The 14,843-nt window shown below is 42.4% G+C and overlaps 1 protein-coding gene across 1 annotated transcript in view; it reads right to left on the bottom strand.

The window, feature by feature from the left end:
- Positions 1-1,108: 1,108 nt before the first annotated feature.
- The window catches only part of golph3a (golgi phosphoprotein 3a), a 112,800-nt gene continuing 99,065 nt past the window's right edge, over positions 1,109-14,843 (bottom strand). The window contains exon 4 of the mRNA XM_063042801.1: positions 1,109-3,547. Coding sequence (XP_062898871.1) covers positions 3,123-3,547 — 425 coding nt within the window. The 3' untranslated portion in view covers positions 1,109-3,122. The remainder of the gene's footprint in view (positions 3,548-14,843) is intronic.

The following is a 14,843-nucleotide window of genomic DNA, read 5'->3' as shown; positions in this document are numbered from 1 at the left end:
AATATACTGTGACAAACATACAATCTCTGAAAATGTACTAATGCGACTAAATCACATTTCCATGCTAGTTAATACAGTAGTATCTACTGAAAGCAAAGGCAGCTTTGTAGTGCAGTGGATTGCACAATGCTTTACTGTACCAGCGACCCAGGTTCATTTCCCACTGCTGTCTGTAAGCAGTTTGTACGTCCTCCCTATGACCCCACGGGTTTCCTCTCACAGTCCAAAGTCCTACCAGTTGGTAGATTAATTGGTTATTGTAAATTGTCCTGTGATTAGGCTAGGATTAAATTGGATTTCCTTAAGGTTGTTATAGCCGGGAGGTGGTAATGTGGATGAGCTCCCACTACCTATTAAATGCTCCCAATGGTGTGCGCCTCAAATAGCCTCTGACAACTAAGTCCAGCTCATGGCTTTCATGTGTGGCTAAGCTACTAAGCCCAGCAGAACCATTTCTACTGACAGAAGGGGCAAAGGTGGTTTACTGACACCTTAAAACTAGTTGCTTTGAGTAGATGAGGCCCATCAGCCATTGTTGGAATTATCTAGGAGAAGGAAAACTCGGATCTCAAACCTCCGCTGCCTGCGGCTATACCCACTAATGGGGAAGGCTTTGGGAGTAAATGCTGAGGGAAAAATCCAGAGCTGGAGTCCCCAAGGCAGTCCTACACTGAGTTCAATGCTGACTGGCATCTCCTGCAAAGCTGCTGACACCAGACTGTATTGGTCTCGATCATTCCTTTGGGTTCATCAAATGCATGATGAGGGGGAGCTTGCTACATGGGCAACAGCTTGCTCTCCATATCCTACTGCCCAGGCTTGAATGTTTAGACAGCTAGGATGCAATATCCATGGTCAACTCACACCAATGGAGGCCCCAAATTGGGTTTGCTGGGTGTTGCGGCTTGAAGGGCCAATTCTGTACTGTATCCCAATAAATAAATAAATAAAATCCATTCAAAGCCATAGGGATAAAGGGTTTTAAATCCAGAGATTATACTTCTGCATAATGCATTTTCATGTAACATCAAAACAATTCCCACCTCCGTAAATGTTACTTCTGAGAATTAATAAATGCATAAATGATGCAAATTTCAAGAACTTTCAAAACCATAGTTTATTAACTGAAAAGTAAAAAGCTAGTATACAGATCAGGGATCTTTAATTTCAAGTCTACAGTTCTACTCCATCTAGTATTGTTGTTTTGAATTCTTAAACAAATTATTCAGAAACACCTGTAAGCCCCATCATTCATATGTAATATAATTATGAATCACTGTTTTGCTAATCATTTTGTTATTTACATAAATATGGTGAAACCAGCAGCAGTGAAGCAAGCAGTGAAGAGCTCACAGGCTGAAAAGCCAATAATTTCATGACATACTGAAACAAGTTATATGTAAAATAAAATCTGTGCCATAATCGGAATAGTAGCTATTCCACAAAAAAACACCCTTAATAATTACAGCGGTGCAATTTGCAATTAACTATTCACATGCCATGCTTATAAAAGATTTCCAAAGAAGCAATTAACTAAAATTAGTAATTATTTTTTGCAGGAAAACAGAAACTAAGACTTCACATCATTTTCAGTGTACTAAGAACTGAAAAATGAAAAACAAAGAATTGTACCCATCTTGCTATTGACAACAAGCATTCTTTGATATGAAATATACTTGTTACAAGACTTAAAACCAACTTGGACCTCACATTGAATAACATAAAGGGCTATGTATTGGTCCAAGTGGCTGCAAGGTACTTTGTCCACATACATTAAAAATTACATAGCAGAGTTTTGAACATGCTCTACAGATAAAACTTCTCTCCACCATATGACTGGCTAAGCACAGATGAGATCAGGTGTGGAATTCGTCATTTTGCAAAATAAAAACTAGGATGGAATAGGTAAATATACAAGTTGAACTATATACAAACTATACTGGAATGTTAGCTATCCCAGAATTACTTCCATTTAAAATTGTGAATCTATGGATCACTGTCAGAAGGCCTCCTCTGTCAATCAAATTGATGTAATAATTTAAAAGAGATGGCTTACAAAAAAAGTAGATAGATAACAAAAAGCATAAATTTACAAACCGCAACATAAATCTTAAAATGTTAGAGAGATTCTCTATTCTGCTATCGAAGTAGAATTGAAAAGGGGAGGAAATGTGCAAGTAATCTGATCTCAATGGAGGAGAATTTGACTAAACACATTTCCCCATGTAACTTTTGGCCATGAATCAGAAGACAATGCCATGCTTCTTGGCCACATGATTTTTTGTGGTTTTTTTGTTTGTATGTCCATGTATTTTCCTAAAGTCTATTGTGCATAGTGATGTTTTAACAGACCATTAGTTTCACAATAAATGTTTATTTCCAATGCGGTAAAATAATTTCTGGTAGCATTTTACAGTTGATCCCACCAAGAAAACAAATTAATACCACAAAACTTCATAAAGTTTAGGGGCCCATGCACATTACATTTTATAAGTTAAAGTAACTGGATTTTAAAAGATGGAGTAGGGAAATCAAACACTACACGTATTCTCTTACATTACATTATGGGAGGATTGACATTGTTTTCATCGGTAGCAGAAAATAATGCAGTAAGGCGGCAGATATTTAGTGTTTTACAGTGCAGCATTTTGAATCCCCTATATTTATAAACCAAGTGCATATGATGGTCATTTAAAATGACAATGCAACTTACAGTCTAAATAAATGCATGCTTGATCCAAGTACAAAACCCACCTACCCCATTCACTTCCATTACATAAAAATACTGACGGACAAAATATCTTGGTTGACTAGTTATGAGCTTATCAGGAATAAACTGCACTTGAGTTTCTTTCCACATTATCATTTAAATGAAATGGAGGAGAAAGAGAATTGAATAGGCCACAAAAATGATACAGTACCTCCTCTTTGGCTGTAAGAAATGCAGCGCTTCATTGGCCGTTTATGAATCAGTCTTTCAAGATTTATTGGAACCAAAGTGTTTAAGCAAGTTTCAAAGCAAGGTCTAATTTCATGGAAAGAGTGTTACAACTTATAAGGACAGGAATTATAATGGGAGGAGAAGAAAAACAGGAAAACAAATAATCATTTAATTCTATATTTTACTTGGTAAAGGCAGCAACTACAGCCCAAAGTAATTCATTTGTATTAGATTTCATAGATTCAACTTCAGGATCCAAGTCCAGCAGCTGTCGTACTCTTTTCATGGCCAAGTCATAATGTTCATCTAAGAGAGGGGCAAAGGCATTCTCCAGTACATCCGAGGCATGGGCTAAGTAAATGAGGGCAAGCAAGCGCTTGTCCATCCGATGCGGGTCATTCACCCATTTATCCAGCACAGCTTCCTGAACTTTTTTGATGAGACGCTGCTTGATTACATTGTTGGTAAGAGGATGTGTTGTCATGTCAAACAGCAGGAAGTTCTGTTTCTCTGTCGTCAGTACACCTTTCTCCACTAGATTTTTCGCCAATCGCTCACGCACATTTCGTAACTGATAGTGCAGCTTTAATGGATTCCATGTTTCACCTTGTGATGTAAAGGGAAAAAAGCACTTAATACTTGTATATGAAAGAAATGAAACATATTGTATAACTTTAAGAATATACACAAGGATCATCCAGTGCTAATCTTAAAAATATCAATAAGTGTCCAATAATCCACCAACATCTTAACTATATAATTTCAAATACATTGCTTATAAAATAACTAAAATAAAACAGGATTAAGTTAACACTGAACACAAAGGAACAAACATAAAATGCTAGAGGAACTCAACAGGTCAGGCAGCATATATGGAGAGGAATGAACAGCTCGTCTTATTCATGCCAAGACCTTTCATCAGGACCAGAATTTTGCATTTGTTACTCTGGATTTCTACCATCTGCAGAATCTCTTTTGTTTATTGTGTCTACAGAGGTTACCTTTCAGATAAGCCCCACATATTTAGTTTAAAAAAGTTTCCATCATTGAAAAGAACTCAGATACTGCAAAGAAATAACGTGTTATGCAAGTAACCAGATCATAAACCTACAGTGGAGCTAGAAAATGTGAACCTTGTAGAATTTTCTCTATTTCTGCCTAAGTATGACCTAAAATGTGATCAGATCTTCATACAAATCCTAAAATTAGTTAGAGAACCTAATTAAATAAATACCATAAAAACATTACTTGTTCATTTAGAAACACAGAAAACCTACAGCACAATACAGGCCCTTCAGCCCACAAAGTTGTGCCGAACATATCCCTACCTTAGAAATTACTAGGCTTAGCCATAGCCCTCTATTTTTCTAAGCTCCATGTACCTATCCAAAAGTCATTTAAAAGACCCTATCGTATTGAATGGGGAAAGAATTCAAAGTTCTGAGATGCAACGGGACTTGGGAGTCCTAGTACAGGATACCCTTAAAGTTAACCTCCAGGTTGAGTCGGTAGTGAAGAAGGCGAATGCAATGTTGGCATTCATTTCTAGAGGAATAGAGTATAGGAGCAGGGATGTGATGTTGAGGCTCTATAAGGCGCTGGTGAGACCTCACTTGGAGTACTGTGAGCAGTTTTGGTCTCCTTATTTAAGAAAGGATGTGCTGACGTTGGAGAGGGTACAGAGAAGATTCACTAGAATGATTCTGGGAATGAGAGGGTTAACATATGAGGAACGTTTGTCCGCTCTTGGACTGTATTCCTTGGAGTCTAGAAGAATGAGGGGAGACCTCATAGAAACATTTCGAATGTTAAAAGGCATGGACAGAGTGGATGTGGCAAAGTTGTTTCCCATGATGGGGGAGTCTAGTACGAGAGGGCATGACTTAAGGATTGAAGGGCGCCCATTCAGAACAGAAATGCGAAGAAATTTTTTTAGTCAGAGGGTGGTGAATCCATGGAATTTGTTGCCACGGGCAGCAGTGGAGGCCAAGTCACTGGGTGTATTTAAGGCAGAGATTGATAGGTATCTGAGTAGCCAGGGCATCAAAGGTTATGGTGAGAAGGCGGGGGAGTGGGACTGAATAGGAGAATGGATCAGCTCATGATAAAATGGCGGAGCAGACTCGATGGGCCAAATGGCCTACTTCTGCTCCTTTGTCTTATGGTCTTATGGTATCTGCCTCCACCACTGTTGCCGGCGGCCCATTCCATGCTCTCAACACTCTCTGCGTAAAAAACTTACCCCTGACATCTCCTCTGTACCTACTCCCAAACACCTTAAACCCTTGCTCTCTTGTGGCAGCCATTTCAGCCCTGAGAAAAAGCCTCTGACTATCCACATGATCAATGCCTCTCAGCATCTTATACACCCCAATCAGGTCACCTCTCATTGTCCGTTGCTCCACGGAGAAAAGGCCAAGTTCACTCAACCTGTTTTCATAAGGCTTGGTCCCCAATCCAGGCAACATCCTTGTAAATCTCTTCTGTGCACTTTTGATGGTTTCCACATCCCTCCTGTAGTGAGGCAACCAGAACTGAGTACAGTACTCCAAGTGGGGTCTGACCAGGGTCCTATATAGTTGCAACATTACCTCTGCGCTCCTAAATTCAATTCCACGATTGATGAAGGCCAATATACCGTATGCCTTCTTCACCACAGAGCCAACCTGCACAGCTGCTTTGAGCGTCCTATTGACTTGGACCCCAAGATCCCTCTGATCCTCTACACTGCCAAGAATCTTACCATTAATACTATATTCTGCCATCATATTTGACCAACAAAAATGAACCATTTCACACTTACCTGGGTTGAACTCCATCTGTCACTTCTCAGTCCAGTTTTGCATTCTATCAATGTCCTGCTGCAACCTCTGACAGTCCTCCACACTATCCACACACCCCCAACCTTTGTGTCATTAGCAAACTTACTAACCCATCCCTCCACTTCCTCATCCAGGTCATTTAAAAAAATCACAAAGAGTAAGGGTCCCAGAACAGATCCCTAGGACACACCACTGGTCACCGACCTCCATGCAGAATATGACCTATCTACAAACACTCTTTGCCTCCCGTGGGCAAGCCAGTCCTGGATCCACAAAGCAATGTTCCCATGCCTCCTTACTTTCTCAATTAGCCTTGCATGGGGTCCTTACCAAATGCCTTGTTAAAATCCATATACAGTTGGCCCTCCTTATCCGCGAGTTCCCCATGCGTGAATTCAACCAACCGCGAATCGAAAAAACCCAGAAGTGCTCTTCCAGCACTTGTTGTTCGAACATGTACAGACTTTTTTTTCTTGTCATTATTCCCTAAACAATTATTTAGGGAAGAGCTGGGGTGATATACTGCGTCCGGTGCTCCCGATGTGGCCTTCTATATATTGGCGAGACCCAAGGCAGTCTGGGAGACCGCTTTGCTGAACACCTACGCTCTGTCCGCCAGAGAAAGCAGGGTCTCCCAGTGGCCACACATTTTAATTCCACATCCCATTCCCATTCTGACATGTCTATCCACGGCCTCCTCTACTGTAAAGATGAAGCCACACTCAGGTTGAAGGAACAACACCTTATATTCCGTCTGGGTAGCCTCCAACCTGATGGCATGAACATCGACTTCTCTAACTTCCGCTAATGCCCCACCTCCCCCTTGTACCCATCTGTTACTTATTTTTATACACACATTCTTTCTCTCACTCTCCCTTTTCTCCCTCTGTCCCTCTGAATATACCCCTTGCCCATCCTCTGGGTCCCCCCCCCCACACCTTGTCTTTCTCCCTGGGCCTCCTGTCCCATGATCCTCTCGTATCCCTTTTGCCTATCACCTGTCCAGCTCTTGGCTCCATCCCTCCCCCTCCTGTCTTCTCATATCACTTTGGATCTCCCCCTCCCCCTCCCACTTTCAAATCTCTTACTAACTCTTCCTTCAGTTAGTCCTGACAAAGGGCCTCGGCCTGAAACGTCAACTGTACCTCTTCCTAGAGATGCTGCCTGGCCTGCTGCGTTCACCAGCAACTTTGATGTGTGTTGCTTGAATTTCCAGCATCTGCAGAATTCCTGTTGTTTGCATCCAGTATTTAGAGTCAGTTAGTCAAATGTTTGTCTTAGTATATAGTATATATTTTACCTTTCTATGCATATAAAACACTTAAAAAACATATGTTTCAGCGTCAGGCTCAGAAACGGAAATTCCTGAGTTGGATCCAGTGACAGATCGCTTCTGAGCGCGCTGTCCATCCCTGCTGGGTTGATGTGAGGGATCAAAAACCCAAAACCCAATAATTAAACCACTGTGTTGCTTCGTAATAATTGTAGCTTTCACCGAGGCAGGGATTTTCTCACTTTATCCTTTAAAATTGTTCCGACCGTTGACTGATTGTAGCCTAACGCTTTTCCAATGACCGATGGCGTTCCACCTCTTTCCGATTGCTTTATTATTTCCACTTTATTTTAAATTGCGATCGTGATTATTTTCCTGGACAGAAACGCTGCGGATTCAGAGCTCCGCTGCTGGGTCCTAATGTCCGCTGAGACAGGTTAAATAAGGTCTGGGGTTCCGCTGGGTCCTAAGGTCCACTGCACCGAACCAATTTTCCCCGGGAACAAAAACCAATTTCCCCCGGGATTAATAAAGTATGACTATGACTACTATGACTATGACTTAGACAGGTTGAATAAGGGACTTGAGCATCCGCGTTTTTTGGTATCTGAGAGGGGTCCCAAAACCAATCCCTCGCGGATAGGGAGGGCCGACTGTACATCTACTGCTCTTCCTTCATCATTGTGTTTAGTCACATCCTCAAAAAATTCAATCAGGCTCATAAGGCATGACCTGCCTTGACAAAGCCATTCTGACTATTCCTAATCATATTATACCTCTCCAAATGTTCATAAATCCTGCCTCTCAACTTACTAACCACTGAAGTAAGACTCACTGGTCTATAACCTCCTGGGCTATCTCTACTCCCTTTCTTGAATAAGGGAACAATATCCGCAAACCTCCAAACCTCCAGAACCCCTCCCATCCCCATTGATGATGCAAAGATCATCGCCAGAGGCTCAGCAATCTCCTCCCTCGCCTCCCACAGTAGCCCTGGGTACATCTCATCCTGTCCCAGTGACTTATCCAACTTGACGCTTTCCAAAAGCTCCAGCACATCCTCTTTCTTAATATCTACATGCTCAAGCTTTTCAGTCCGCGCAAGTCATCACTACAATCACCAAGATCCTTTTCCATACTGAATACTGAAGTAAAGTATTTATTAAGTACCTCTGCTATTTCCTTTGGTTCCATACACACTTTCCCACTGTCACACTTGATAGGTCCTATTCTTTCACGTCTTATCCTCTTGCTCTTCACATACTTGTAGAATGCCTTCGGGTTTTCCTTAATCCTACCCGCCAAGGCCTTCTCATGGCCTCTTCTGCCTCTCCTAATTTCATTCTTAAGCTCCTTCCTGTTAGCCTTATAACCTTCTAGATCTCTAACATTACCTAGCTCCCTGAACCTTTCGTAAGCTTTTCTTTTCTTCTTGACCAGATTTACTACAGCCTTTGTACACCATGGTTCCTGTACCCTACCATAACTTCTGTCTCATTGGAATGTACCTTTGCAGAACTCCACACAAATACCCCCTGAACATTTGCCACATTTCTTCTGTACTTTTCCCTGAAGAACATCTATTTCCAATTTCCTGCCTGATAGCCTCATAATTCCCCTTACTCCAATTAAATTAAATTAAATTAAAGGCATCCGTTAGTCTTGTGAGACCATGGATCTGCGCCTGGAAAGTCTTCACTCTCCAGGGTGCAGGCCTGGGCAAGGTTGTATGGAAGACCAGCAGTTGCCCATGCTGCAAGTCTCCCCTCTCCACAACACCAATGTTGTCCAAGAGAAGGGCATTAGGACCCATACAGCTTGGCACCAGTGTCGTCGCAGAGCAATATGTGATTAAGTGCCTTGCTCAAGGACACAACATGTTCCCTCGGCTGTGGCTCGAACTCACAACCTTCAGGTAGCTAGTCCAATGCCTTAACCACTTGGACACGTGCCCACATACGTGGTCCAGTTAAACGCTTTTCTAACTTGTCTGTTCCTATCTCTCTCCAATGCCATTGTAAAGGAGATAGAATTATGATCACTATCTCCAAAATGCTCTCCCATTGAGAGATCTGACACCTGACCAGGTTCATCTCCCAATACCACATCAAGTACAGTCTCTCCTCTTGTAGGCTTATCTACATATTGTGTCACAGAAACCTTCCTGAATATACCTAACAAACTCCACCCCATCTAAACCCCTTGATCTACTAGGGAGATACCAATCGATACTTGGGAAATTAAAATCTCCCACCACGACAACTCTGTTATTATTACACCTTTCCAGGATCTGTTTCCCTATCTGCTCCTTGATATCCCTGTTACTATTGGGCGGCCTATAAAAAAAACACCCAGTGGAGTTATTGACTCCTTCTTGTTCCTAATTTCCACCCACAGAGACTCCGTAGACAATCCCTCCATGATGTCCACCTTTTCTGCAGCCGTGACACTATCTCGGATCAGCATGCCCCCACCTCTTTTGCCTCCCTCACTGTCCTTCCTGAAACATCTAAAACCCGACACTTGAAGTAACCATTTCTGTCCCTGAGCCATCCAAGTCTCTGTAATGGCCACCACATCACAGCTCCAAGTACTGATCCATGCTTTAAGCTCAACTGCTTTGTTCACGATACTCCTTGCGTTAAAACAGTCACATCTCAAACTGTCGGTCTAAGCACGTCCCTTCTCTATCACCTGCCTATCCTGCCTCACACACTGTCTCCGTTTGTGAGCCAACTGTCTCTCCAGTTCCGTTCCCACTCACCAACAATTCTAGTTTAAACTCTTCCCAGTAGCCTTAGCAAACCTCCCCACCAGGATATTGGTCCCCTGGGATTCAAGTGCAACCTGTCCTTTTTGTACAGGTCACACCTGCCCCAAAAGAGGTCCCAATGATCCAGAAATCTGAATCCTTGCCCACTGCTCCAATCCCTCAGTCACGCATTTATCCTCCACCTCATTCTATTCCTATACTCACTGTCACGTGGCACAGGCAGTAATCCCGAGATTACTACCTTTGCGGTCCTGCTTCTCAACTTCCTTCCAACTCCCTGTAGTCTGTTTTCAGGACCTCTTCCCTTTTCCTACCTACGTCATTGGTACCAATATGTACCACGACCTCTGGCTGTTCTCCCTCCCACTGCAGGATATGGTGGACGCGATCTGAAACATCCCAAACCCTGGCACCTGGGAGGCAAACTACCATCCCAGTTACTTTCCAGTGTCCACAGAATTGCCAATCTGACCCTCTAACTATAGAGTCCCCTATCACTACTGCCATTCTCTTCCTTTCCCTACCCTTCTGAGCCACAGGGCTGGACTCTGTGCCAGAGGCACGACCACTGTTGCTTCCCCCAGGTAGGCTGTCCCCCCCAACAGTACTCAAACAGGAGTACTATTGTTCAGGGGATCAGCCACAGGGGTACTCTCTAGTACCTGACTCTTCCCCTTCCCTCTCCTGACTGTTACCCACTTGTCTGTCTCCCGTGGCCCCGGTGTGACCACCTGCCTATAACTCCTTTCTATCACCTCCTAGCTCTCCTTGATCAGACGAAGGCCATAGAGCTGCAACTCCAGTTCCCTAACACAGTCCCTTAGGAGCTGCAGCTCGGCACACCAGGTACAGATATGGCCGTCCAGGAGGCTGGGAGACTTATTTATTCAGAAAAATGATCCAATATCACATGCATTTGTCGGAAAAGGTATGTTAATCTTTGTTTTCAATAACAGGTGTGACCACCCCCCCCCGCACCAACCCGGACACCAATAACTTCAACCAAATGTTTCCTGTACATTGCCTTGGAGAAATATTAGGCCATGCTTCCTTACAAAACTGCTTCAACTCTGGGATGTTGGTGTGCTTTTTTGCATGAACTGCTTGCTTCAGGTCCTTCCAGAATATTTCTATAGGATTACAGTCAGGATTTTAACTTGATTTTGTTGTTGATTTACTCATGTCTTTTGGATCATTGTATTGTTGCATTATCCAACTTCTATTAAGCTTAAGATGATGGACTACTACTCTGACATTCTGCTGTAAAATGTCGATACAACTTTGACTTCCTTGTTCCCTCAAAGACCGCAAGCTATCCAGGCCCTGAGGCCGCAAAGCAGCCACAAAATATGATGCTCCTTTCACCGTGCTTCACATTTGGGATGAGGTTTTGGTGCTAGTGTGCAGTACCTATTTTCCTCCAAACATAGCAATGTGCATTTCTGCCAAAAAGTTCAACTTTTGTCTCATCTGTCCACAGAACATTGCCTCAGAGCATTGTAGAACATCCAGGTGGTCTTTTGCAAACTTGAGACATGCAGCAATGTTTTTGTTTTGGAGAGCAGTGGTTTCTTCCGTGGTGTCCTTCCATGAAAACTATTCTTGTTCGCTATTTTTTTCCCCTTATAGTGGACACATGAACAGAGACTTTAGCAAGTTCTAGAGATCTCTGCAGGTTATTTGCTTTTACCCTTGGGTTCTTTTTCACCGCCTTCACCATTCCTGGTGTGCTCCTTCAGCACTGCACATCATACATTTGGTGTCATCTCTGCAGGATGCCCACTCTTAGGGAGAGTAGTAATCATACTGAGTTTCCTCCACTTGTAGACAATTTCGCTTTCTGCGGACTGCTGCACACTCAAGTCTTCAGAAATGCTTTTGTAGCCTTTTCCAGCTTGATGCATTTCTACAATTCTTCTTCTAAGGTCCTCTGAAAGTTGTTTTTTTTGAAGCACGATGCACATAAACAAATCTTTCTTGAGAAGAGCGGGCTCTGTCAGTAACCTGACTTTGTGTGTCGTTTTTATAGATCAGGGCACCTCTACAACCCACACTGGCAATCTCATCTCATTGATTGGAACACCAGACTCCAAACAGCTTTTGTAGAAGGCATTACCCCAGAGGTCATGCACTTGGGCAGTAGAAATAAATGTGCAGACTACTTTCCAAACACAGAGAAAATCCCAAAATCTCAGATGCAAAGGCACTTGGGAGTCCTTGTGCAGAACATCCTAAAGATTAACTTGCAGGCGAGGAAGGCAAATGCAATGTTAGCATTCATTTCAAGAGGTCTAGAATACAAGAGCAGGGATATGATGCTGAGACTTTATAAGGCACTGGTGAGGCCTCACCTTGAGTATTGTTTTGTGCACCAACGGTTTTGGGCTCCTCATCTAAGAAAAGATGTGCTGGCATTGGAGAGGGTTCAGAGGAGGTTCACAAGGATGACTCTGGGAATGAAAGGGTTATTATACACAGAATGTTTCATAGCTGTGGGTTTGTACTGCTGGAATTTAGACAGAAGAGGGAGGATCTCATTAAAACCTTTTGAGTGTTGGCCTAAACAGAATAGATGTGGAAAGGATACTTCCCATGGTGGGGGAGTCTAGGACAAGAGGGCACAGCCTCAGGATAGAGTGGCTCCATTTAAAACAGATGCGGAGAAATGTCTTTAGCCAGAGGGTGGTGAATTTGTGGAATTTGTTACCACAGACAGCTGTGGAGGCCAGATTTTTGGGTGTATTAAAGGCAAAGCTTGATAGGTTCTTGACTGGACATGGTATCAAAGGTTATGAGCAGTGGGGCTGAGGAGGTGGAAAAAATGATCAGCCATGATTGAATGGCGGAGCAGACTCGATTGGCCAAATGGTCCAATTCTGCTCTTATGTCTTATGATTCACACACTTTCTCCAACAAATAAATGTAATATTTGATAACTTTTCTCAATAAATAAATGAACAAGTATAATGTTTTGTGTGTTATTTATTTAATTGGGTTCTCTTTATCTAGGACTTGCGTGAAGATCTGATCACATTTTACGTCGTATTTATGCAGAAATAGAGAAAGTTCTGCAGGGTTTGCAAACTTTCTAGCACCACTGTACATTTAAAAAAGTAATCCAAAAAGATTTTCTGCACATATTTTATGGTTATTTACAGTGTTTAAATTGATTTTAATTCATGTTTGGTAAGTTACAATGGAACAGCTTTACTTCAAACGAGGCATGCACTGAAATTTCCATTTTGCAAGAAAGCTTTCATCCAAACACTCTCCAGGATCACCTTTATAATTTACATTATGAGAAAAATATAGAAAAATCCATTGCCACATTTTATGTCTGATTTATCAGAGGGATAGTTTGTGCTTTTATGATAATGGACTGCTTGATATAGTACAAAAGAATATTGGATAAGGGTCAAAACTTACTAGCAATTTGAAAAATTACAAAGTTTGAGTACAGAATTAATTGGGGCACATCAGAACTAGTACATTTTGCCCCTATTAAGTGGCTGCCCCAATTAGCCGAAGTTTCATGGAAATAGTTAAAGGTATTAAAAAAGACAAACTATTGTTTAACTGAGTAACAAATTATGTATTTAACTGAAATACAGAACAAGTCAGAACAATACCAATCCTACTATAGCACTATGAAACTCTGCATTAGTTCCTAATAGTTATCAATGAAGGAATACAATGTACAAGAGGTGATTGATAAGTTTGTGGCCCAAGGTAGAAGGAGTCGATTTTAGAAAACCTAGCACATTTATTTTTCAACATAGTCCCCTCCTACATGTACACACTTAGTCTAGCGGTCGTGGAGCATACAGATCCATTCTTTGTAGAAGTGGTCCACAGCAGGGGTGATTGATAAGTTCCCGGCCTAAGGTAGAAGGGAGATGAATTATTAACTTCAAACTTTCTGCATTATCACTCAAAGAATGGAACTGCACGTGCATGTAACAAGAACGTCTTGGACCTCCAGGTGGTCCACAGCAGGCGTGATTGATAAGTTCGTGGCCTAAGGTAGAAGGAGATTAGTTACACACATCAAAGTTGCTGGTGAACGCAGCAGGCCAGGCAGCATCTCTAGGAAGAGGTACAGTCGACATTTCGGGCCGAGACCCTTCGTCAGGATTAACTGAAAGAAGAGCTAGTAAGAGATTTGAAAGTGGGAGGGGGAGGGGGAGATCCAAAATGATAGGAGAAGACAGGAGGGGGAGGGATGGAGCCAAGGGCTGGCAAGTCCGAGTCAAAATGTGGTTGAAAAGTTGAAGAGCCTACACTGAAGAAGTTTAAATCTTCTCTTCGATGGGAGTTCAGTGAAACCATCTCTCACTGCTCCCCATCTGTAATTTCTTCAGCTCTTCAACTTTTCGACCACATTTTGACTCAGACTCGCCAGTTCTTGGTTCCATCCCTCCCCCTCCTGTCTTCTCCTATCATTTTGGATCTCCCCCTCCCCCTCTCAAATCTCTGACTAGGTCTTCTTTCAGTTAATCCTGACGAAGGGTCTCGGCCCAAAATGTCCACTGTACCTCTTCCTAGAGATGCTGCCTGGCCTACTGCGTTCACCAGCAACTTTGATGTGCGTTGCTTGAATTTCCAGCATCTGCCGAATTCCTTGTGTTTGAGGAGATGAGTTATACAGCTCTCATTACATGCACGTGCAGTTCAGCTCTTTGAGTGAAAATGCAGAAACTCTGAAGATAATAACTCATCTCCTTCTACCTTAGGCCACGAACTTATTAATCACCCCTGCTGTGGACCACTTCTGGAGGTCCAAGACACCGACTTCCACAAAGAAGGGATCCGTATGCTCCACGATCACTGGATGACGTATGTAAATGTAGCAAAAAATAAAATGTGCTAGGTTTTCTAAAATTGACTCCTTCTACCTTAGGCCACGAACTTATCAATCACTCCTTGTATGCTACCATGTTCTTTTAATTGACTGTAAATGAACAAAATCAGCACAGACACCAAGTGCAGATAATGGACTGACTTCATGCTTTCAACGATTGCATTCTCCAAATC

This window comes from Mobula hypostoma, chromosome 3 (genome assembly GCF_963921235.1).
Source record: "Mobula hypostoma chromosome 3, sMobHyp1.1, whole genome shotgun sequence".
In the NCBI taxonomy this organism is placed as follows: Eukaryota; Metazoa; Chordata; class Chondrichthyes; order Myliobatiformes; family Myliobatidae; genus Mobula; species Mobula hypostoma.
The sequence above is the reverse complement of the archived record's forward strand: the minus strand, read 5'-3'. Positions and strand labels throughout refer to the sequence as shown.